Source organism: Chinchilla lanigera, unplaced genomic scaffold (assembly GCF_000276665.1).
Source record: "Chinchilla lanigera isolate Chin_1 unplaced genomic scaffold, ChiLan1.0 scaffold00017, whole genome shotgun sequence".
NCBI classification, from domain to species: domain Eukaryota; kingdom Metazoa; phylum Chordata; class Mammalia; order Rodentia; family Chinchillidae; genus Chinchilla; species Chinchilla lanigera.
In genome coordinates, this window is record NW_004955418.1 from 5,596,659 (window position 1) to 5,620,006 (window position 23,348).

Consider the following 23,348-nt stretch of genomic DNA (forward strand, 5'->3'; position numbering starts at 1 on the left):
TTATTATAAAGTAAGAGAAAAAAGGTAAGAGACTTTAGTCTGAGGAGCTAACAAAGTCCAAGCTGTCCCTGAAGAGAGGAGAGTAGGAAAAATAGGGAAGGACTGCAGCTTGAACAACTGGAGGGGTGCACTCTGATGAGAAGGGTCAAACTGGCCCTTACTTTACTTTTTCTCATAATTTAGTCTACAAATGATAGTCCCATGGGATTTTGTGTATCCTAAGCGGAAGTCAGAAGTCTCCAAAATCTTCTTCTGGAGGTTCATTCATGTTAATACTAGTGAACCTTATTTGTTTTTTACTATCCCTTTATAACACTGTATAAATTCATCTTTCCATTCTCCTGTTGGTGAACATTTCAGCTTTCTTTTTTTCTATTTTATTCATTGCTGGATTGGGTTTGTCTTCCCTTTGAGGAAGGTGCATTGTGATTAAGATTAACTTGCAATTTTCTTACACTTTCCTTGCCCTTTGCTTTCAAAGTTACACTATATCATTAAATTGGAGAATTTTCTTCCTCCTTTTTTTCTTCTTTCTAGAAAAGATTGCAAGAGAAAATGATCTGATCTTTGAAAACTTTGTAGATCATCCCTACTCCTATACCTCTAGGCCTAGTATTATTTTTATAGAAAGGTATTTCCTCATATTTATTTTTTAAAGCTTTTTCCTTTTAAACAGCTACATGTTTATGAGAGGATGATGTAAGTGGACATCCTCACGTTGCCCTTTGCCTCTCCCAAGAATTAGACACTGGCAGAATCCTTTAAGTTTATTCAGATTTCCTTAGTTATACACGCACTCAGTCGTGTGTGTGTGTGTGTGTGTGTGTGTGTGTGTGTGTGTACTTCTGTGCAGTTTTACCATGTGTGCACCTCTGTGTAACCACCACCATAATTATGGTCCTAAAATATACGAAGCTCCTGTGATACTCTTGTATCGCCACACCTATCCCTTCTCCCCACCCCTCGCTCCTGGCAGTCACTGATCTGTTCGCAATCCCTGTCATTTCATGAATGTCACACAAATGAAATCAAACGGTGTGCGTCTTTTTGAGATTTACTTTTTCACTGAGGATAACTTGCCTGATGTTCACCCAAGTTCTGTTATCAGTAGTTTATCCTTTCGGGTTGAAGAGTAATAGTTCATGGTATGGATGTACCATACTTTGCTTAATGATTGACCTGCCAAAGAATGTTTAGGTAGTTTTCAGTTTGGGGCTATGATGAAAAAGCCACTATAAACATTTGTCTACACCTTTATGCATGAAAAGAAGCCTCTGATTCATTGATATAAATACAAGAGAAGATTTGAAATTTCCAATTTCAATTCTTCAATGGTTATATAAACATTAATTCTTAATGTTTATTTCTTCTGGAGTTTACTTTGGTACATTAGTATTTTTCTCAGAATTTGTTAATTCTTTTTAGTTTTTTATATTAGTGTAGAACTTATAGTACTCACCTGTCACTTTTTTAATCACTGCTGTTTCTGTATTATATCTGCTTTTTCATTCTTTTTTTGTTTGTTTGTTTGGTTTTTTTTTTTTTGGTTTTTCTCCGGTACCAGGAACCGAACTCACGACCTTGCGCATGCCAGGCAGGCGCTTTTGCCGCTGAGCTAAATCCCCAGCCCCCTGCTTTTTCCTTCTAATATGTTTTATTGTCTTTTTGCTCTGTCTCATTAGAGGATTTATTTTATTTTATTTTATTTATTATTTTATTATTTGGTACCAGGAATTGAATTCAGGACCTTGTGCTTGCCAGAGAGGCACTGTGCCTTAGAGGATTTTAAAGAACAAGTTCTTGGCTTTATTACTCCTTCAGATTATTTCTCTGTGTGAGTTATATGTCAGACTTACCAACTTACGGGGAATAAAAGCGCATTTAAAATTTTTGTCCTCCACTGTTCCTCCAGTGAAGAAAACACTCCCACTGCCCCTGGATCAAGGTTCAGAGGGACCATGGCTTAGGGGTTCTCAGTCAGGGCCTCCGGACATTCTGGGCCACATAGTTCTTTAAGGGCACAGCCTGTGCATTGCACGATGTGTAGCGGTATCCCTGGACTCTATATCACTCTCTCATTGTGAGAGGCAAAAATATTGACAGATGCTGTCAAGTGTCCCATGGGAGACAAAACTGTTCCCAGCTGAGAAGTACCACCATGTATTTTCTGTTCAATCTTAGAAAACATGGACTCTTGGAATAAATTTTTTCAAGTTTGAGGAAATGTACTGGTTAAGTAGTAAAGACATTCATCTCAGTTGTTTCTCTCTCTTCATTTTGCCCTGATATTAATATTTTATCTGGGTCAAGCAAAGAGTATGTAGGAAAGGGAATGTTATTGTAACAAACAGTAAAATGGACAAAGAGTTCGACTACATAAAAGTAAGTTAAGTTAAATCCATGCACGTTGATATAATTAAATCATGTAAGAAAGAATAGTTCTATGCACACTTCCACTGTTTTACCTGGGGCTTAATCTAAACTTTAATGTGAAAAAGGATCCTGTTAGGCATATACACAGGCTTCTCCTCTGCAGTTACTACCTATTAAAAGAGATCAGTAAGTAATTGCCACCAATAAAATAGTCCGAAGCTGCCGCCAAATTTAACATTGTAGGAATTTTTAAGGATATTATTCTATCAGTTTTCTTTTGTCTGTGACTATGCTTTCGAAGATGTGTTTAACTGTCATTAAAAATAGTCTATATATAATACAAGACATTAAAAAACTGACAATAAAAATAGTCCATATATAATACAAGAATACAAAACAAAAACCTTACAATACACGAATATCACAGTATATATGATAAACAATTCTATAAAATGTATTTGAAGATGCATTTTTTCCTTTTTTTATTTTAAAGAAAAAAAAACCTAACAAAACAACAACAATGAAGACAAAAACAAAGCAACACAAAAACGATAAATGACCTCAACACAAAATGATAGGAATTAACAATGCTTGCTGCACTACATACTGTTATCTTCAATGAAGTTGCTCAGTCCGCCAGACATAAGAATGTAAGACTGATCAAACAATCAATGACAGTAACAAGTAATAAAAAAATACAACATTTGAAATGATGCAGAGCTTCACCATACAAGATGGTAGGGGTTCAACAGTTGTTCTTATATTGCATATTGTTGTTTTCAGATCAGTTGTTCTGATTACCAGATACAAGCATGCCAAATTGGTCAAGAAAAAAGAAAATTTTAAACATTAACTGTTCCTTTCAATAAACCACAGACATCAGCAATACATTTATCCCAGCTATCCTTGTATATACATATAATTTTTTTTTCATTTTAAAGAGAAATGAAAAAAAATAACAAAAATAAATATCTTAGGTGTCTACACTGTTTTTGAGAGGCCACTGGTCAGTATGTGTATACTTAAAATACACCATATAATTGTTCTAATAAATCTTGTAGTGAGTTCATTTCAAATTGGATTTAACAAATTAGAAACAAATGCTTAGATAAAGCTACAGAAAATGTTAAATTTCCAAGTTAAATTTTTTGGGTGCTTATACCTTTTAAAAAATAAAAACCAGCTAAATATTTAAGCAGTACTACGTTTAAAGTTTTGGTGGTGGTTTATATTTTATTTTATTTTTAATTTAAAGAAAATAATACAAAAAAGAGAACAATAGCAAAATACAGACAACACAATGCAAGGATATTAAAAATGATACAAGGTTTCAAACCAAATGATAGCGATTAACAGTGGTTGTTATATTACATATTGTTATCTTCAATGAAGTTGCTCAGATTACCAGATGTAATGATAGAAAATTGATCAAATCATTAAAGGGAATAAGAAAATAATAATTTAAAAGAACATTAGAGGGGCTGGGGATTTAGCTCAGTGGCACAGCACCTGCCTGGCAAGAGTGAGGTCCTGAGTTTGATTCCCGGTACCAGAAAAAAAAATAAAGGCGCATTAGAGACAAAACATAGTGTCACCCCTGGGCATGGTGGCACATGCCTATAATCCCAGCACTCGGGAGGATGAGGCAGGAGGATCGTTGTGAGTTTGAGACCAGCCTGGTCTACAAAGTGAGCTCAAGGTTAGCCTGAACTGCAGAGCAAAACCCTATTTCAAAAAGACCAAACAAACAAACAAAAAAAGCATAGTGTCACTAGGCAGGGTTGTATGAATTCACCAATGGATATTACACTGCAAATTGTTGTTGTCACATAAGTTGCTCAGATTACCAGATACAAACATGCAAAATTGGTCAAAATATTAAAAAAAAACACCTTTAAACATTAACTGTTCCCCCTAACAAACCATCAGACACCAACAGTACAGTTATGCCACCAATCCATAATATATAAAATGCCTTAGTACTTTCTTCTTTTTCTTTCCTCATCCAAGTTGTTCCTTCCTTTGAGCAATGTCTTTCCCTTTCTGATTATCTATTGTACATTTTGGGTTTTATTTTCTCTTTCATTTTCTTACACCAGGGAGACAATGTGATGTTTACACATGTGGGCCTGATTTATTTCACTTATGAGTATGGTCTCTAGTTGCATCCATTTACCTATAAAAGCCTCTAGTTTATCTTTTTTTTATAGCTGAGTAATCCTCCATTGTATAGAAATACCACAGCTTTTTTATCCATTCCTCAGTGGATGGGCATTTGGGTTGTTTCCAAGATTTACCTATGACAAATTGCACCGCTATAAACATGGGTGCACACATATTTCTGTGGTATGACGTTTTTCATTCTTCTGGAAAGATACCCAGAGAGGAATAGCTGGGTTAAGTGAGACTTCTAATCCTAGTTTTTTGAGGAATCTCTAGACTGATTTCCACAGTGGTTTCACCAGTCGACTCTCCCACCAGCAGTGAAGAAGTGTTCCTTTTTCCCCACAGCCTCTCCAGCATTTGTCATTGGTTGATTTCTTAATGATGGCCATTCTTTGTGGGGTAAGATGAAATCTCAGTGTTGTTTTAATTTGCATTTCTCAAATGACTATTGATATTGAACATTTTTTCATATATTTATTAGCCATTAGTATTTCTTCCTCTGAGAAATGTGTGTTCATCTCAGATGCCCATTTTTGGATTGGGTCTTTGAATTTTGGGGGCCTGATTTTTAAAAATTCTTTATATGTTGTAAATAGGAGTCCTTTGTCTGAGGGGCAGTTGGACAAAATTCTTTCCCAATTAGTGGGTTTTCTTTTTACTCTGTTGGTGATTTCTTTTGATGTGCAGAAACTTTTCAATAAGTGAGATCCCAGTTGTTGATTCTTTGAAGTATTTCCCATGCAGTTTGATTTCTGTTCATAAATTCTCTGCCTATCCCTATGTCTTTGAGAGTTTTACCTACTTTCTCTACCAGTAGATTTAGCATTTCTGTTTTGATATTTAGGTCTTTGATCCATTTTACCTTTAGTTTAGAGCATGGTGATAGACATGGGTCTAGTTTTAGTCTTCAGCATGTGAAAAACCAGTTTTTCCAGCACCATTTGTTAAAGAGGCTATCTTTCTTCCAGGGAACATGTTTGGTCCCTTTGTCAAAAACAAAGTGGTGCAGTGTGTTTGTAGCTGTGTCTGCATTGTCTAACCTGTTCCATTGATCTTCCGGTCTGTTTTTTTGCCAGTACCATGCTGATTTTATTACAGTATCTTTGTTGTAAAATTTCAAGTCAGGGATTGTGATGCCTCCTACCTTTCCTTTGTTTCCCAGGATTGCTTTTGCTATTCTAGGCCTCTTCTGGTTCCAGATGACTTTTAGGAATGTTTTCTCTAGATCTGTGAGGTATACTAATGGTATTTTAATTGGGATTGCATTGAATCTGTACAACAATCTTGGGAGTATGGCCATTTTCCCAATGTTGGTTCTTCCTATCCATGAGCAAGGAACATCTTTCTATTTTCTGAAATCGTCTTCAATCTCTTTTTTCAGAGTACTGTAATTTTCACTGTATAGATCTTTTACTTCTTTTAATAGATTGATTCCCAAGTATTTCATTTTTTAGATGTATATTTTAAAGGAGATTACTTCCTTGTAATTTGCCTCAAGTTGTGGTGGAAATGTTCACAGGAACTAGCTAATAAATAAAGAAAAACCAAGAGAAGCACATTCAAAATGCTTATTTACTTGGGTAGCAAATGGCTATTCTTTAAAGACAAATGAAGATAGACAAGACCATTAAGGTGAGGGGCTATTTTGAATACTTGATGCTTCACATAACAAATTTTTTTAAAAAAATTGTAAAAAACTCAGTATCCATCGACAGCAATGCAATACCTAAGAGTATTTGCCTTGAAAAAAACCAAAACTGTATGGGAAAAAGTTCTATTTTAATTTTAATCTAAATTTAACCTGAATTACTTTCAGTCAATAGCCCAGTACATTTTCCTTTCAGTGCAATAGTCCTGGTTCTGTGAGGCTGTTCCAGGAGGCCAATTATGCAGTTCTTATAAAGGCTCCATTTCTGATTTCTTTATTATCTGTAACCTTTGGAAACTAATCACATGAAACTACAAATTTACAAATGTCTTGATGTCTGTATATAAAGCATAAATTACCTTTAATTTCCAACTTTCATTTATCAGCAGTGTACCATTCAATTAAAATATTAAAAATAAAAATGTAGCTCTGAATATAGTTTTATATCATTTTTTAAAAAATACAACTATGTCTTTTGACTTTACACCCACTCCCCATGCCAGTTCAAAACACATCAATTAATTGTCTTGGTCATGGACAGTTCTGAAATAAGATTTTATATTTCCTTCCCATGGCTTCCTGTTATCAGAAAACTTGTGCTTTCCTTTACCGAGAGAGTTTGGCCTGGCTAATGTCGGTGTACTCCTTCCGATGTTCTTCATCCTCATCTTTGCTTCTGGAGGCATTGCCTTTGCTTCACTGTCTTCATCTTCCTTACAAGCTGCTACTACTGAAAGTGCTTTTCGAGCAGAGAGTTGGAAAGTTTTCGGCTTCCTTGGTCCAAGTTTGGGTACAGCTGATGCTTTCTTTTCCAAGTGTCTACATGCATCAGGGATACAAGTCGGGGAGGCTGGACTTAGTTTGGTTAAAACAAAACAATTAAACAACTTAAGGGGTAAGCTGGCTTGGGCTCCTCCTACTTGGTTGAAATGAGAAGTAACAGTTAACTATTACAGTAAGAAGTGGTACCTTGTCTGGTATTCCTTGGGAGTAAAGAGCTGTGTGTGCCTGGGGTAGAGAAAACTGCTTTCTAGGGTAGGGCTGGCAATGAAAGTCTGTAAGTCTGAGCCTGAGTGGGACCTCAGTGAGGAAGTTGCCTCCTGCCCTGCTCTCTTTCACAAGGTACATGCATCCTAAGGATGTCTGCTGGGGGTCCCCCTGTGCCACAGCACTGCGCCGCAGCCTGTGTCATGATGGCTCGACATTGGCAGGAAGACAGGAAGAAATAGGAAGCAGATGGAGGGCTTCCAAGGGCTGCTTGGAAAATCAGCCTGAGATAGAGATCCAACAGGCTTGAATTATTTATTGGCTTGTAGTCAAGTCTAGAAAGGGGAAGACCCTTCTGAATGTGTGGTGAGACTAAGCATTACTGAAAATGAGGAGGAGGAGCTAGATGAGAGTAGTTGCTAAGGCCGTCCATACCTCGGCTCCCTGTGACATTTATTTTTCTATTAATTTTGGCATTTGTATTGCTGTGCTAGATCAATTAGCCTCTCATAATGTGTAGTCCATTGACCTTACCACTTAACTACCCTATAGCACCACAGATTGTCACAGAGAGACTGCAAAAGAAACATTTATAATTTTGAATCACCCAAGCCCTGAGCTGGGAAACATTAAAAGGCTTAGTGCAGATCAGCAGCAGCACATCAGATGACAGAACCTTCAGAGAGCCTTCCTTTTCTCATCACTCTTGAATTTTGACAGCTTGCTTGCCGTGGTTTGGATCATAAATGTCTGCCAGAGGCTTGTCTTGGTGGCTTGGCCCCAGCCTGTGGTGCTCTTGGGAAGTGCTGGAACCTTTGCAAGACAGGGCCTGCTGGAAGGATGTCAGGTCACTGGGTCATGCCTTTGAAGGGGATGTTAGGGCCCCAGCCTCTCTTTTTTCTCTGGTTTCTGATCACCACGAGGAGAACATGGAGCCACTGCCGTGCTGTCACCATGATGTTTTACGCTACCAGAGGCCAAAGCAGTAGGACCAAGTGAGCATGGACTAAAACTTCCGAAGCTCTGAGCCAAAATAAACCTTTCTTTCTTTTAAGTTGATATTTCAGCTATTTTGTCACAGTAATGAAAAGTTGACTAATACACCACTGTACTAAAGAAAGGAGCAGAACCCAGCCCATGTAGCACTGGTGTCCAGGTATTCCAAAATAACCTGAAAAGGACAGTCACAAAATCTCAACTGGAAGGGTCCTTAGACATCTAGGTGGGGTGCACGCAAAAGAAATGGACCATGGACGATTCAGGCAAAAGGGAATTATCTAGAAGGCCATTTGGGGAGGAGGTTCCTAAGGTTAAGGGAAGACTAGAGAACAAGGTTTGGAAATAGAAAGAAACCCAGGTTCTCCAGAGAGCTGGGAAGCAGGAGTTGCAGCAGCGTTCTCCTAGAAAGAATGGCCTCCGCCATCCTTCTATCCTTTAAGGCTTGGTCCTGGGAGAAAGGGTCCATTTACATAAATAAAGAGATTATGGATTCTTCGGCTTCTATAATGGCAAGTGGGCAGCTGAAATTACCTTTCCATCAGCACTCAAGTAGAAATCCCCCTATAGAAAATCAGGATGCTTTTAAGAAAGGAAGTGGGACCTCACACACACTCAAAGAACCATTTACTGCTGGTAAGGAAACTGTGGCCTGGATAATGGCACGGCTTGAGTTTACAGACTAGTGAGAGTCAACCAGAGAAGAGGACTGAGTTTCCCAGCTTCCCAGGGCCTGTTAAAACCCGGATGTCTTTGGAACCTGGGTGCAGTAGCTAAGGTTGGACCTAGGTGCACTGGCCAGTCTAGAGGCATCAGATTTGGGGAGTCTGAGAAGCACTTCATCAGATTGTTTTCAATTAGAGAGACCACTGATGCTTTTAATACAAACTAATCCCTACCTCTGTTTTCTACGGCAATGTCACCAGCATAGGCTTGGAGAAATCACCAGTTAGAGGGGGGATTTACAGCGAAGTGTAGGACTTTAAGTACCACAGGAGCTCCAGGGTATTTCAAGGATGCTGTTCATTCATTTTAAGGAATGGGATTTCAGTCAGATAGTAAAACTTCCTTGGTGATGGAGACACCTGGTTCTAATTAACCTAAGTTCAATAGAAGCACAGGTTGTCAAGGATTCTGGGCCAGCAATCAAATCTGCTGAAGAGGATGCAACCTCAGACAGACAAGAGAAATGGTGAGAGGATTCACCAAGAGCCCAGAAACACACAGCTCTGCTCGGGGTGGTGCAGAAGCAGGAAGCTGAGAGAGGAGTGTATGGGTTTATCTCACCTATCTTGAGAAGTTTCTGGGCTGCCACACAAACATTAACATGTGTGTCTTTAGAAAGCCGTGAGGGGGCACTCCTCTAAGCCAAGACCATGGCTGAGAAGGTTTAGTTTAGTGCAGGGAAAAAGCAAATGAATGGGAAAAATCTGGTGCATTTTTTTCAAAACCTGTGTAAGTAGCAGAATATAGTTTCCAGAAGGGTACGCATTTGCTGAGTGAAGGGTACATGGAAGTCAAGCATCTTGGCTCTGCGACCAGCTCGGCCTACGCTTGAGACAGGCAAGGCTGCATACCTGACTGCTTCACGGTGGCAGGTTTCAGCTCCTCCTCCAGACACGCAGCTCAGGCACCTTCCTCCCCTACATCATTGTGTTATATCTAAACAAATCCTGTTATGAAAAACAAAACAAAACTCCCCAAACAAAAATATAAAAAACCTGGCAAATAGCCAACCCAAACTGAGAACCCGGACTTCAACAACATTTCAGTTTTGATATCTAAATAGAGAAAGTAGCGATTGGACTATAAGCAACACACACCCGTTTTCATCAGAATTCATAAGCTTAATTACAGAGAAACTGAAAGCTAATAATTTCTATGCACTGTTATATCGTTAAGTGGCTAGTTACCATGGAAATCTCACTTTCCTTTTTCTCTGCTTAGAGCATATTTATACAGAAAAGGAAGAGGAATATAAACACGATGGAAAGATTAAACAAGACAAGGCACAGTTTGCTACAAATATTTTACATTTATTATAAGAATACAGGAAAAAGAGGTTCTGCAGACTCATGAGTGGTGATTGGTCTCTTGGAAAAGTAGGCTATTCAAAGATGGTCTAAGTTTACAAAAATGATGAAATCATATTTTAAAAATGGAGAAAGCAATTAAACATCCTATAATGTTAGCCAAAATTCAAAGTGTGCTTCTTCCGAGTATAAAAACTAATAAATAAATGTTAAATACTGGTCTCAGTTAGAAACTGACCAAAGATAGACAACCACTTTATATATTGCATTCTCAAACATTTCCAGACTTGTTTACAAGGCCAGATAAACTCAGATCATGTTTGTATGTTTTACACTTGAACTTTGCAGGAGAAGCACCCAATTTTCCAGTGTTTCTTTTATCTACTTAACAAATATATTATTTTAAAACAACAAAAAAGATGAAAGGTGCTTTAACACGACAGTAAATGACCACACATTGACACTAAAAGAAAACTTTGTTAGCTACAGGGGTGCTTTGCTCTGATGCTGCTTGCCGATGTACCATCCCTGGAAACAGGTAGCTGAAGGCAGGCCCCACTCCCTCCTCACCACCCCGAGTTCATCTTCTAGTACAGGGAAGAAAAAGAAACTGGAAAAATCCGATCTCCATGGCCACTTGCTATGAGCCTGTACCAGGAAAACGACAGTGCCTTCCCACAGTCACACGGCCGGGCACCATCTGTATGTCTTGTCTTTGCTTTCAACTTGCCTAGGCTCTTAAACAAGTCTGAGCTGTTCATGGAACTTCAACTTGATTTTATTCTCTTGTATCTATCTGATTTTGCTGTTCTTACCCATACGTCAGCCATGGTTCTGGGCACTTTGTCCTCTACATTTCTATACACTAGTCTTGCATTTCTTAAGAGAAGGCAAACAAGTTTATTTCTACACAAGTAATTTGTAAGAGGAAAATTTCTATATGAGGATGTCTTTTTTTATCCTTCTGGATTGAAAAAAAAAAGCATGGATTGGTGATCTAGCAAAGACTGCCAGGATGACTTTTTCACATAGAATATAAATTACAAGTTCCCTCTCAGACTCTAAGATTTGGAATCCAGGACACTTAGGCATCTGGGCCTCAGTCGGGGGGAATGTGTATGTTTGCCCTATGAAGATTGTTTGGACAACTCAAGACCCAAGGTCATATTATTTGACAAGTGCTACATGAAGAAAATACTAGTGAGTGTGGAAACACACAATTTCTTTTTTTGTACTGATTTTTGTGGCTGCAATGTGGGGTGGGGATTTCTTTCTTCCTGCCATCTTGTTTCTACCCTGTCTGGTGCAGCCCATTCCTATCTGACCTGTGCTTTCAAAACACAGTCTGATGTCCTATGCCTGGGTGAATTATTTAAGTGGTTAGAGTTTCTGCAGGGGCATTTTAACTGACATAAAGGGAAAAGTGGTGTTTCTGTTGTCTGCCTTGATGGTTATAGTTTGAAACCCAGCTTCTTACTGTCATTTGAGAATCTGCTTTGGGTGGCATTTAAAAGGTCCTCACTCTGGTACTAAGGACATTCCCAACAAATAGGTAAAAGCTGTGATGTTTGGCTTTTTAGGAAGGCACTGTTTTGGGGAACTGTAGAGCTGATGATGTAATACAGTGGTGCTTTGGGGTCTTAAAAGTATGGTAGATTGGCCTGTATGAGACTTAGGATTTTGTATTCTCTGTCTTTACTGAAGCTATGAAAAATTATAAACACTGCCTAAATGAGATACTTTCAGACATTTACTTATAAGGGAAGTGTGAAGGAAATAATAAAGCATGTTGACATAAAATAATGAAATGGAAAAATTGAGTATATCCAGGGGATTAAGGTAAATAGTGTTTCAGCACTGCTTTAGGGTGGGTGAGAAGCCATCTGATCAGTTTATGTGGCCAAGACAATAGGCTGCTCCCCTGGACACATCCCCTGAGTAGCCCTGCATGTCTCAAAGCCTCTACTGACAGGGCCACTCATGTAACAAATCTGCCACCCGCTCATCCTATCTCTGCAGCAAGGGGAACAACCAGATTTTTGGATGCTCAGCTATGTAAAACACGAAGGCGGTCACATACGGGGTACACAAGCAACCTTGGTGAGTGGATGCCTGAGAGGCCCTGTAAGGCAGGGGGCCCCAAGCACCCAAAGGCCAAGAACGTTTAGCTAAGGCTACTTATGATGGTCTTCAACACAAGCTGCTGATCATGGCTTTTTTATTTGTTTAGAGCAAAAGACCAGGAAATGGAAGATGAAATGAAACACTAACCAGAAGTAAAAAACAAATACCAGAAAAATTAGCACCTCCCAGTGTTCCACATACTTGACATGAATAAATAAAACTGAGGGAAAACATAAAATTCTGCTACCAGGGTCATTGTCATCATTTAAAACTTTATCACTTTGCAGAACAGTTACTTCTTCCTGACCTCACTGGTAATGTCTGGGAAGATAGTTTACAAATTTAAGACTGAGTTTAGAATGAATCTCAAATATTCTCATTTTGGGTCCTTACAAATTTGCTGGTAAGGAGAGCAACTAGATCTGTTATACCACAAGGGACACTAGTAAGAAAATGAGAAACAGGAATTTTCTCAGCAATTTCCCTGCTAGACAAACGTCTACTGGTACTCAGCTACCTACCAACTTAGGAAGGGCTGCACCACCATCACTGCAGCCTTACAGGAGAGCAGAGCAAAGGCCACTCTGATGTGACAGTAGCTACTTACAGAGATGATAGGGAGCATAAGGAAAATCAAGCCAATATCCAGTGTAGTGCCCCTCAGGAAAGTACTGCAGAGAACTGAGAGGCATGGAATACTTAATAGCATTGCAAGAAGCTTCTCAAATCCCATTTGAGAAGCAGCTTCCATGAGCACTGCTTTTATTGGTGGGAAGGTGAGCCTTTGCGTCATTCTGCACTGGTGCCTTGTCACAGTCTCCATCTCCTCACATCCTTCCATTCTGGATGTCTTTCTCTGTCCTTCTGTGTCTTACCTATCCATGCTGTATTCCAACTGGCTGTAGAGTGCTTCTAAGATTCCTTTTCCTCAAATGTACCCTCAATTAAAGCTACTGAGTTGGTATTTTCCTGTTTCCCTGCTCAATTCTGTTTCATCAGAGTAGACCTCCACACCATAAGTTCCCTGTGTGGGTAACACAGGAGGGACCATTTAGTTAACATTAGTCAAAATGTGAAGTGGGGCTTTTCAAGTAGAAGACTTTAGTACAGGTTAAGTTCACTGCAAAGATTTCCAGTAAAGTAGGAACAATCAGGTATCTTAGTTTAAGAACTAAGGCAAATGTGAAGAGTTTGAAAAGTTTGAACACGTACGTGGAGGACGCTGAGTGCAAATGTCACCCAGAGAAGCAGTATCTCTGAGCTGCTCCTGATGCAAGGGACAGGTTATTTGGTCAGCTCATGCAAAGGGCCACATACTGATTGGCAGGTGACACTTTGCCTCTTTTGTTTCCAGTGATCTTATGTTCTGCAGGAAAGGATCTGGCCTCATGCACTGTTTTCCTCTGGCTTCAAAGTGACACTGTCCGAATCTTTGCTCCACTTTAATTTTTCCACCTTCTCGGTAGGCTGCCCCACCTTGCTTAGAGTAGCTGGTTCTGCCTTTGTACAAGCTTGCCTCAGTATCTTATTAAGACATACACTGAGGCCCGTGCTCATTACTCCCGTGCACTTTAAAGTGACTAAGAATTTAACATAGCAGGATTTTTCTACCGTTGGAGAATCTCAGTCCTTATTAGGTAGCTAAGCCATTCTTAATGCCTATACTTCTAACAATTCGGAACTTAATTTTTGAATCAGTATGAGGCAGTGGGATGGTTTTCAGAGGGTACTAAATGCTTAAAGTTGAATTATGGCTAAGATGTATAGTTTATACACCTTCCGTATTACAGCATTATTTTTTAAATGAGAACTTTATGAGACTTTAAATTTGTACTAATAACTCCCTTCAAGTAGGTAATCTTGGTACAAGAAATCTTGACTTTTTAAACCAGTGTCTTCCTTTGCAGAAATAAATATGTAGTTCTGGATTCTCTCAAATAATATAGTGTTCAGAGTTGATATGAAGCTAATCAAACCAGAGAAAAATAAATTAAAATATTTAATAAAACAATTCTAATATGTGTAAGCAAATCAGTAATAGAAGAGGTAACACTTTATTTTCATGGTAAACTTTCATGCTAACTTAATAGAAAAGTGGAAACATAAACTCATTTTCATATAAAACCTTTGATTCCATTTAATTAAGATATTAATACATAAAGAAAACATGTCTTTTTCAATCTCATCTCTTTGTTGCTCTTTTTAGTTTGTAGAGTCCTGTTTTACGTGAGGGTCCTGACCTCCTAACACGGAAGTCTTTTCATCACCCAGAACACTACTTACAGACAGCCAGTTCTGTTGATAAGAAACACCTGAAATATCAGGAGTGTGTAAAAAGTAAGGCGCGAGGTATCAAGCCCTTCTTAGGAGATACCAATTAATTTCACTTCAAATGACACATCGCCACATTATATAAAACAGAGTATCAGGTAACACTCTTAAAACGTCTGATGACTCACAAAAATTATAAAGTAGTCTGACCGAGACAACTGTGAGGCACAGTGATGTACAATTCAGACACGTACGCGTACGTTCTGAGTTTTGTTTATCCCATGACAAGTTCCTCAGTGTGTGGCAAATATTATAACTGAAATACTTTGCTCTTGACACACCTTAACACCAGTATTATAATGCTGTATTTGAGTGGTACTAACCAAACTTTATAAAACTGTACAATAAAACTGAAACGGACAGAAAAATATTATTGTGGCTTCAAATTAAAACTATTTCAATGACAAAGGTTTCGTTTTCTTTCCTAAATAACCCTATGGTAAAAAACAACTGTGAAATGCACTTACTGATACTTAATACAATTAGGCTCTTGGGCTACACTGATCTGTTAGTAAATATTTCATCAATATTGTATTTCAGAAAATGGTCAACTATGAATGAGGAACTTTACTATCCATATTAAATTTGGGAGATAGAAAAGAAACAATTACATGAGACTTTTCATTGGGGACTTTGTAGCAGGACGGGCTGAAATAAAGCAGCTTCTGAAAATTTAAACAAGATCTGTTATTGGTTTTTATTCTTTTCCTGGGATAAAAAGAATATGTTGGCTTTGGGAAGCTACCTTAGATTACATGGAATAAAAAATTGGTAATTTGAAAAGTTATTTCCTTGGAAAAAAATGATGAGCTACCTAAGACTGTCTCATAAAGATGTCTTGGCAATTCAAGGTAGAAAAATGCAGGTGAAAGTCAGACTGCCTGAGTCCCCCTGCCATTAATTCTAGGAATTATGAGTGGAGCCATGCCATCGTGATACATGCAACTCTTGGGTAATCCAGTAATAGCACAAAGGTTTGTGACTGGACTTAATTACATCCAGATTGGCAGAAATTTGGTTGGTTGCAATTGTTTTCTTACTAAACAAGCCACAGGATTTTGTGCAGTTCTAAAGCCTCTTTTCCCTACATCAACTGCAAATTCAAATTCGTATTTACATGTGTGCTTTTTGGGTATGGATTAGCCTCCTAAAGTACATAATTCCAATAATTATCAGTGACAGAAGGGATGAATAAATTATGCTTCAAGCATGACAAAATTAACAGTAAAAGTGGTTTGCATAAGCTTTTCTTAATGCATGTGCCTATATTAAATTTAATATTCTATAAAACTGATACGATCCTGAAAGACTCCCAATGAGTTATTAATCTTGAACTGTACCACTGCTTGCTTTGGGACAAAGAATAAAATGGAATTTAAATGCTGCAGATGTCAGGATGTTTTGAAAAGCTTTTTTAATTTAAGCACAGAGTTATGATGTGAATTGCAAATTCTAATAGCCTGGATGAGTGAAATATCAATGCCACGTTCACTCTTTATACCAGAATGCAAGGCTTAAGCTTCAGGTTTTGTTCACAAAATTAAAGCCCAAACCATCATTCTTTCTCCATGCTCAGAGCTTAGTGCTGAGGATGAGAAGGGATGAGAGGCTTTCTTCTTTTTATTTTTTCAACAAACAAAGAATATTACAAACAGAGTCACCGGAAATACTGAAAGGAGCAGGAGAACTCTTCTATTTTAACATTTGAAGGCTGGCACTTAATCTTAATTCATGAGTGTGCGCTCTGATTTACTATGGTATATGCCATCAAAAGACACTTCTGCTGCTTTATAATATTTGACCTAAGGGAGAACCATGTTGATTAAAAAGTTGCTTTATACGTTGCAGTATACTTTTGAGGACAAGTTTATTATGCTTTCATTTTAGTCTGAATGCATTAATCAGGAAATGTGTACAAAATTTGCAAAGAGACAGACATGACAGACACAAGCCATTCTTCTCTTCGGTATCCCCATCTGCTCCCTTTTTAAGAGGTGTGAGTTCTGCACAATGATATTCACATGCAGCAAACACCTGGAGAGGGCAGAGGAATTTTCTATCCCTTAAGTTCTTCCAGTGAACACAGACTCCATCATCCCTAAAGCGATGTTTGTCTGGGCACAGGCCTGTGCACTTAGAAAAGGTTTGCAGGCCACATTTACCCCTGAGCATGACCTTCTCCTATCGTGTATTCATCCTGAGCCATGACTGTACAGGATCATGGGGTAACTCCTTGCATACCAAGATTCAGCACAACAGAATGCTAGCCTCAACTCTGTTACAGTTTATCCACATAAAACATCTCAAGCACTGTGCTTGCATACCTGTCAGCTATGGTAAGGCCTTCAGGGAATAGTACAAGGGCAGATGAAAGGGAAAAGTGGAACCAGGAGGGCCATCCCCAGGTCTTGTTTTCATTAACATCCATTTGATTTCTGAACCCTCTATTTCATAGGCTCCTGCCTTGCTCTTGTGTATGTGTATGTGTGTGTGTGTGTGTGTGTGTGCGCGTGCGTGCGCGCATCCTCACACATGAATGTATTTAGAAACCAGAATCAGGAATCTAACAGTTCTGGAAACTGGTACAGATGAAGAGAATTACATTCTAGGATACTGCCTCTAAGATGAAGATACTTTACCAGAAGTTTGCCATTATTTCTGTGGACTTGTATATTGTAGTGTCTCTAAAAGAATTTTTTTTTGGAGCCATTAAGAGAGATCTGTCTATGAAATCCTGAAACATTCTTTCGGACCTGTGTGATGAATGCAGAAAACGTAAAAGGGACAGGGAGATGTGTATGTGTGAACACAGGAATGAGTCTGGTAAGAACGCAGACTTTATGTCTCTAGTCTCTACTTTGGGGAACACTCTAGCTGCTGCTTTCCTCCCAGATGGCCCTCCTGGTCATCCCTAGTTCTTGCTGTCCAGCTCTCTGTAACATCCTTTAAAGCAGCTGCCTAAACTCTAAGCATGTGTTCTTTGGGGACACTGCATGCATCATGTTTTGATGTTCAGACAAAGGAGGAGGAAACCAACAACTTTAATAATGTAAGATCAAGATGGCTCTTACTGGGCTTATTTCTGGCAAAAAAAAAAAAAAAAAAAGAAAAAGAAAAGAAAGAAAAACCTTGGGAGATCCAAGTAATTCCCAACACAAGATTATATTTAAAGTTATGATCCCTTGGCAGAGCAGAAAGCCAACTGTGGTTGGAATGTATCCTGCACATACACATTACCAGTGCAGTTTATAGCACCAATTGAGTAGGTCTATGGCAAAGGACAGCAGCCTGTGAACTGTGCCTGAAGTGGAAAACCTTTGAGAAACATCAGTGGTCTACATGTAACAAAGATGGATTTTCGTTTTACCCTTCACACATTTAGAGTCTGGGCTTTCTTATTTACAATAGTCTGAAATGGCAGGATTGCTCACACAGCCCTTGGCGGGACTATTTCTCGAATAAGTTTGACTTTGACATATTTTAAAGTGGAACATATTTTAAAAACCCCAGTTAATAAAAAAATAACCTTAGAAGACAGTTGCAGGTAATGTGGTATAAACTCATTGTTATCGAGAACAACAGTATTACTCTGCTGGACAGAGTCCTGAAGGCAAGCTCGGCATGCTTCTGTGACTATGTGACCTTCCTCTTGATGATATCAAGCTCTCTCACAAGGTCACTGAACTTAGGGCGATTTTCAGGCTTATAATCCCAACACTTCATCATAATTTTAGAGATATCCTCTGGGCAGTGCTGAGGGGCTGACATCCGGTATCCTGAAGACCCAAGAGAATAACACAGGATTTAGAATGCAGATTAGCTATAAATGTTCACAGTTTATAAAATTTCATACCTTATGTTGTAGGTATAATAGAAATAAAAATTGACTTCAAGGCTCAATTCTCTTTCCCATAGGTGATACAGAGTTTAATATCAGAGCTATCACTTAGTTCAAAAAACACAGTTTTTATTCATTTGTCAGAAAAACTGAAGTAAAATATGCAAATACAAATGAATATTTTAGTTGCTCTAAGTATTTGCTTCTAAAATTATAATTTGTGGGCAGTCTTAAAAAATCATCTCTACAACTTATGTCTTTGAAGATGAAGAGAGATGAGGATTTTATAAACACTCGTTCAACAGTGAAGTGAAAATGAACACAAGTCATATTCTCTTACAAGTGGCTGTCTGGCAGGGTCCCAGGTGCATACTGGATGGTGTGTGTGTTTTGTTAGAAAGTAGGGTGTATAGGAGAGGTAGAAAGGAGGTTAGAAAAGCATCCTCCTACACCCAGTTAATTCTACAACCACCACTCTGGTTCCCTTAGGTACCCAGATGTTAGGGCCCTGCTGATTTACCAAGAGTGTTCTTTTTGTTGAACCTGTGGACCAATAAGAAGGTGTGATCATTACCTAGTTATTCCCACCTCAGATCTGGGAGCACAGCGGGTTTCTTCAGAAGTGTTACTCCTGAAGACTAAAAACATTTCAGTCAGCGATACTGCTCTGAAGTTTATTTGGTTTGGAAGAAGCAGGAGGTGGCTGAGGAACACTATCCTGCTTCCTTTGAAGACAGTGACTAGTGTGACACTGCAGATATTCTGCTAGGCAGAGAGGAGGTGGAGGAAAAGCTTGGTTTTCTCCATTTCTAGTGTGTTGTGAACCTTTAAAGTACTTGTTTTCATTGTATAATGTGGGGAACTTGGCTGAGGAGTAAATGGTTAAACTGCAAGAAGTTTAATTAGTGAAGCATGTTGTATGTATCTGGGCATTGTCCTCCCGCTTTCCCCAAGAAAAACTACCCAGCCTTGAGGCAGGTCCTTGCCCAAACTGGTTTTCTTCTGTTTTTTCTCTTACACTGATATTCTAAATAAAAGCTGGAGAGTTCTTGGCTTTGGGGCTTCTCTTGAGATTCTCCCTAATGCTGGGCACCCTCAGTTGAGATAGTTCAATCACGGAGGCCCTAGAGGGGCTAAGTTTCATCTCTGAGTAACCATTCCTCCTCTAGGCCGGCATGGTCGCACACTGTAACAGAGCACGAGCCACACCACCCAAGGGATTCAAAAGCAGATGAGCTGCACCTCACATCTTTGCTCTTCTTCATACCCAGACAGCGTCGGTAGCGTCTCCTGCCCTGGCAGTCTACCCAGCAGCTGCCCCGGGGCTGGCTGTGACCTCTCACCACCCACTCCGTGGCTCACCTCTCTCCACTTGCTCTCGCGCTTGCTGATTTGTCATTCCAGGGTATGGACAGACCCCGAAGCTGAAGGTCTCCCAGAGGAGGATGCCAAAGCTCCACACGTCACTCTCAGAACTGTATCTCCCTGGAAGGGGAATGACAGCCAAACTATGTGAGGCTTAGGGAACCTAGAGGGGACTGCTCCTGTTGGTCACATATGAATACATTTATACCTGACTGAGGAGCTCAACAGTGAATGATCCTACTCTCCTTACTGTTTTAAACGTTAGGACAGTAATGTTACCAATTAAATGAATAATCTGCAGGCTGTTGGTTTAATCAAACCAGCTATGAAATCACCCTCAACCCTACCAAAAGAACAGACAGTCAGCAAGCATACCACCTTACTTCCCTATGGTATCTGAATAAGATGGATGATTTATAGAGAAAACGTTACAGAGAAAAACAAATTGTATACATGAATGCCTAGAAGATTAAACAGATTGGATTCCTGCAATTTTGTCTTCCACCTGCATTATTTCTTTCCATTAAAATTACAAACAAACTTAAAGTAATAAGGAAAGTTTTTTAACTTCAATTTTTTTTTGCATGTCACTGTTTACAGATATTCTTACATGCTTAAAGGTCTCATTTTCTCCACTGATAGTTTCATTTATGGAAAATATATTCTTCTTTGTGTTTTGAATAGAGTAGAAATTAACACAGCCAGCTGATAAAAACAATTTCTTTAGATTACATGGTATTTTGTTTTGTCAAAACATCTTGGTGCACCTGTTTCATTGAGCTATATGAGCTAAACTCTTAGAATTTATTGGTTGTGGTAGCCTTTAGAAGCACAGGGATAAAAATCAACATGTCTTTTGGAGATGATATAAAATCAAGGAAGGGCAGCAGGAAAGTCCTTTCCAGTCTCTTGGAGGAGAAGCATTTCCAAGAGTCTTCCAACACATGTTTGGTGTGTTTTTATTTAATTTGATATGCTATCGTCACTATCATAACTAAACTCCACCTACAGTGGTGAAGTTTTCTTAAATGATTTCATTTCCTGTCCCTCTTGCATCTTCTTGTATTAACTCTGCCATTTCAGGATTTAAAAATGCCCTCCTTCTAAAAATATCATGTTGCTTTAAAATAGAATGACTTTTCCCTTTCTCCAAGAAAGTAGAATGAAGAGGAGAGTGTGCTTGTGCCATGGTAACTGTTCTAAGACCGCAGTGTATTTACTGATGACTGGCTCCAGCTGTGTGAAGTAGCTCCCTTCTTAGTAGACCGTAATTAAGGACATTCACTATGCTGCTTCATAGAAGATTAGTGTTCTTCACTGCGTATCAGTGCTTTTCATGTTTGGCATCCAATAATTTAACACTTTTCATGAAAGTCACTCCATGGCTACAAGCTAAGACTAATTTCTTTTTAAAGAAAGTTATCCAGAGTCAAATACTTCATTCTGTAGATAATATGGGCAGAGATCAAGAGAGACACATTATATGTAAACCAGAATTATGCTCCGGAAGAGAAATGTATAACAACTCTAACTCTGACTTGTAAACTTGATTTTTCTGTATGATTTTTACAGGCCAAGACAAGTCACAATGTATGGTATAGGATTTTGTGGTTTTTCTCTCATTTCACCCTTTTCTCTAGAGAAAAGGTATTATCATCTTCTTCTTACAAATTAGGGAGCATAGGCAGGGCCTGGTCGATGGCTTACTAAGGTCGGTAGCTAATGACATACCTGATTCTGGACTCTGGACTGAAATCCTGCCTCCCTTGAATTTCAGAGTACACCTGGGACATTCCACTACTTAAATAATAGAATACAGCGGCTCAAACAACCTGGTTACAGGTGGAAAGCTTTCTTCTCAATAACCAACAAATATGATTTTATTTCTTAGGTGGAGATGAGGACAAACAGCACCATTGGTGAAAGCTGTAACCGAGGATGGTAGCAACACGTGTCAGTCTGCTTTCATTCTGAATCTAAAAAGCAATTGTTGGGGGCAAATAGACACCAACAAGCAGCTGGGAAATCTTTGAAAACAAGGTGCATAAGAATATTTTTGCCTCTAGAAGGAAAATTATGTGGCTAGAGCTAGGGGTGCATTGTAGGCCCTTTAGGATTATCTGATTTTTTAAAAAACAAGTACATGTATCATCTTTTCAAAAATTAACAACATTAACCAAATGAAGTTTATTCTACAGCCCTAATCCAAAGTTTTGAGAGGTTCCTTGGATGGGAGGCTTTTCCCACCTGCCCTGATGCCACACTTCATGGGAGAACTAGGCAGCGGTTCAGCAGCTGGAAGCAAGAGTGAAGGAAAGAATCCATGGAGAAGAAAAGATTCTTGGGAATGAGGCTAAATGTGTCCACCAAACAAAAAATGTTATTTATATAAAACATGAAAGAAGTATAGCAAGAAACAGGACTTTCTAAGATATTTGTATTTTTTCCTTGTTTAAAAAAATGTAAGGATTTAGACCCAATCTTTAGTACTTTAATGTTTGTGAGAGCTAAGACAGTTTCTCAGGGTGCCCTGTGGCTTGTAGACTCTTTCAGGAATTTCTCTATTGAATTTCTCCATTCTCCAGATTCTTTCCTCATCTGCTGTTTTGTCATCTGAATTATTTTGCATCTTATAAAGTTAGCATTAAAGATGGCTAATGAATACTTGTTTGTCAATCAAAAATCTTCATACTTGTTCTTATTAAATAGCTTTTAGGTCTGACTATTAAAGGCATATGAAGTTAGAACTTTCATTTGTAAATATTTTAGCCAGGTTCAGTTAAACTATAATATACTGTGGTCAAGAAGAAAAATTTTATTTGGTGTTACTGCTTAAAAATAGTAAAATAAAATTTTCTACTTATATAAGGTGGAGAATCTGGTTAACAAATTCCAGACAGCTGGATTTTACTGGTAAATTTTTAGGGACTCTCAAGTCCAGGTACAGCTTCCTCTGCTTTAAAAATGTTTTGTCATCTTTTATCCTGCGTTTGTTCCCCTGAGCAATATAACCCTAGAGTAAGAATGACCACACCAGAAAAGGATCACTATGGAAACTAGCAGGACTGCCGTTTTCTCTGCATTATAATAATAGATCGGATTGGAGTCGGTAGGAAGAAAATGTACAAAAGTCTCCTTTGGTGGCACATGAAGACAAAGGGTGAACTACAATTCCCATGGTGTGAGTCAGCCCTAACCACCTTCTAAACCAGTTACACTCAAAAGCTTTATCTGGAAAACATTTGGTGGTTGCTCAAAAAGCTAAATATAAAATAACCGTATGGCTCTGAGTATATACCTAAAAATAATTGAATACAGGCAATGAACCCTTGTACACAATGTAGCACTATTCACAGTAGCCAAATTGGGAAAACTTCCCAAGTACACCTGAAATGGATGAATGAATAAACAAGCTGTGGTACATCCACAGAATGAAATATTATTAAGTCTTAAAAAGGAATGAAGTACTGATAATGCTCAATATGAA

At 38.6% G+C, this 23,348-nt stretch overlaps 1 protein-coding gene across 3 annotated transcripts in view; it reads right to left on the minus strand.

The window, feature by feature from the left end:
- Positions 1-16,260: 16,260 nt before the first annotated feature.
- Fer (fer (fps/fes related) tyrosine kinase) overlaps positions 16,261-23,348 on the minus strand; it is a 368,631-nt gene continuing 361,543 nt past the window's right edge. For all 3 annotated transcript variants that reach the window (XM_013513026.1, XM_005382177.1, XM_005382178.2), the window contains 2 exons: positions 19,859-19,981; positions 16,261-18,434 (listed from right to left, as the gene is read on the minus strand). In XM_013513026.1, coding sequence (XP_013368480.1) covers positions 18,292-18,434; positions 19,859-19,981 — 266 coding nt within the window. In that variant the 3' untranslated portion in view covers positions 16,261-18,291. The remainder of the gene's footprint in view (positions 18,435-19,858; positions 19,982-23,348) is intronic.